We start from the raw sequence: 1,730 nt of genomic DNA, 5'->3' as shown, positions 1-1,730 counted from the left end.
ACCCTTACCTGTCCCCAAGCCCCAAATCTAAAATGAATGGTAAGGAGAGTCGAGGGTTGTTATAGAGATTGACGGTGAAGAGGAAACTCTGTCCATAATGATATGTCATCGGGTAGCCCTCCGCTGGCACAAGATTTTTTTTCCTGTGATTCTCAAAGTTGAAGCTCTCGATGGTTTTCTTATAACAAACATCTCCAATATTACTCATATCAAGGATTGGAAGAGGGAGGCCATGCAGGCATAGTAGCTCTATCGCCCATTGTTGCAGCTTCACATTTTAACTTTTCATGAACTTGTGATCGAATTCAGAGATGACGACTAATACAAAGACAAATTCCTCATTAAGCATAGCCATGTTCCCTTGGTTTGCATTTGGCCACTTTCACCCTTTCCTCCACCTTGCAGACAAGCTTGCCCAGAGAGGCCACCGCATCTCCTTCTTGATCCCATCCAAAGTCCAACCCCAATTAGGGCAATTAAACCACCACCCTCATCTCATCACCTTCGTACCTCTCGTCGTCCCTCACGTCCCTGGTCTTCCACCTGGGGCCGCAACCACATCCGATATCCCCATTTCCATGGGTCCTCTACTTGTCACTGCCATGTCTCGAATGCAAGCCCAGGTCGAAGCTACTCTCAACTCAATCCAACCCAATTTAATCTTCTTCGATATGGCTCACTGGATTCCACCCTTGGCTCGCCGCTTCGGCATCGCCTCGATCCACCACTGCATCGTCGGAGCCTCGTCTGTGGCTCACCATTTGGTCCCTGCACGTAATATAAAAAAGGGTCAACATTATACCGAGCTGATGCGTCTTTTGCCTGGTTTCCCTTCTTCATCTTTGCAGCTACACACATACGAGGCTCGCCCAATTATGGAAATCATGACTCGGTATTACATCGATGAATTGACATTCTACGACATCATCATGGCCTCCATGAGGGATTGTGATGCCATCTCCTTTAGGACTTGTAGAGAGGTTGAGGGTCCTTACTGCGACTATTTGAAGAGCCAGCATGGGAAGCGGGTCTTGGTTGCCGGACCTTCGTTACCCGACCCGCCCACTTCCAAGTTAGAAGAGAAGTGGGTGAAGTGGCTGGGAGGGTTCGAGAGGGGATCTGTAGTGTATTGCGCACTGGGGAGCGAGTGGGTTCTCAAGAACGAGGAATTACAAGAGCTGGTGATGGGTTTAGAGTCCACTGGATTGCCTTTCTTAGCTGCACTGAAACCTCCGTTTGGGTGTGAGACGGTGGAAGAAGCATTGCCTGAAGGGTTCAAAGAAAGGGTAGGAGGAAGAGGAGTGGTTCATGGGGGTTGGGTGCAACAGACGCTGATATTAGGGCACCCATCGGTGGGGTGTTTTGTAACACATTGTGGGGGATCTTCTACTTGGGAATCGTTGATGAATGATTGTCAAGTGGTGGTGTTACCTCAAATAGCGGATCAGTTTTTTAATGCGAGGTTGTTGACCGTAGATATGAAGGTGGCGGTGGAGGTGGAGAGAAGGGAAGAGGATGGATGGTTCACCAAGGAGGATGTGTGTAAGGCGGTGAAGCTCGTGATGGACGACAACAACACGATTGGAAGTGAAGTGAGAGCCAACCACGCTAGGTGGAAGGACGTGTTGTTAAGGCCAGACCTCGAGTCTTCCTACCTTGACAGTTTCGTGCAGAACCTATTTGATATTTCAAAAACCCCATTCCATCCTTTCACTACTACAGAAAAATAA

The 1,730-nt window shown here is 48.6% G+C and overlaps 1 protein-coding gene across 1 annotated transcript; it reads left to right on the top strand.

Annotated features, from left to right (window-relative positions):
- Positions 1-314: 314 nt before the first annotated feature.
- Positions 315-1,730, top strand: LOC122648586 (cyanidin 3-O-galactoside 2''-O-xylosyltransferase FGGT1-like). Its single transcript, XM_043841802.1, has one exon. It carries the CDS (start codon positions 354-356, stop codon positions 1,728-1,730), a length of 1,377 nt encoding a protein of 458 aa, XP_043697737.1. The 5' UTR covers positions 315-353.

The sequence above is a fragment of the Telopea speciosissima genome, chromosome 1, assembly GCF_018873765.1.
Source record: "Telopea speciosissima isolate NSW1024214 ecotype Mountain lineage chromosome 1, Tspe_v1, whole genome shotgun sequence".
Lineage (NCBI taxonomy): Eukaryota > Viridiplantae > Streptophyta > Magnoliopsida > Proteales > Proteaceae > Telopea > Telopea speciosissima.
Note: the sequence above shows the minus strand (reverse complement) of the source record. Positions and strands in the feature narration are given on the sequence as shown.

Coding starts and splice junctions, on each gene's coding strand:
- LOC122648586 (XM_043841802.1), top strand. CDS start 354: ATGTTCCCTTGGTTTGCATTTGGCCACTTTCACCCTTTCCTCCACCTT.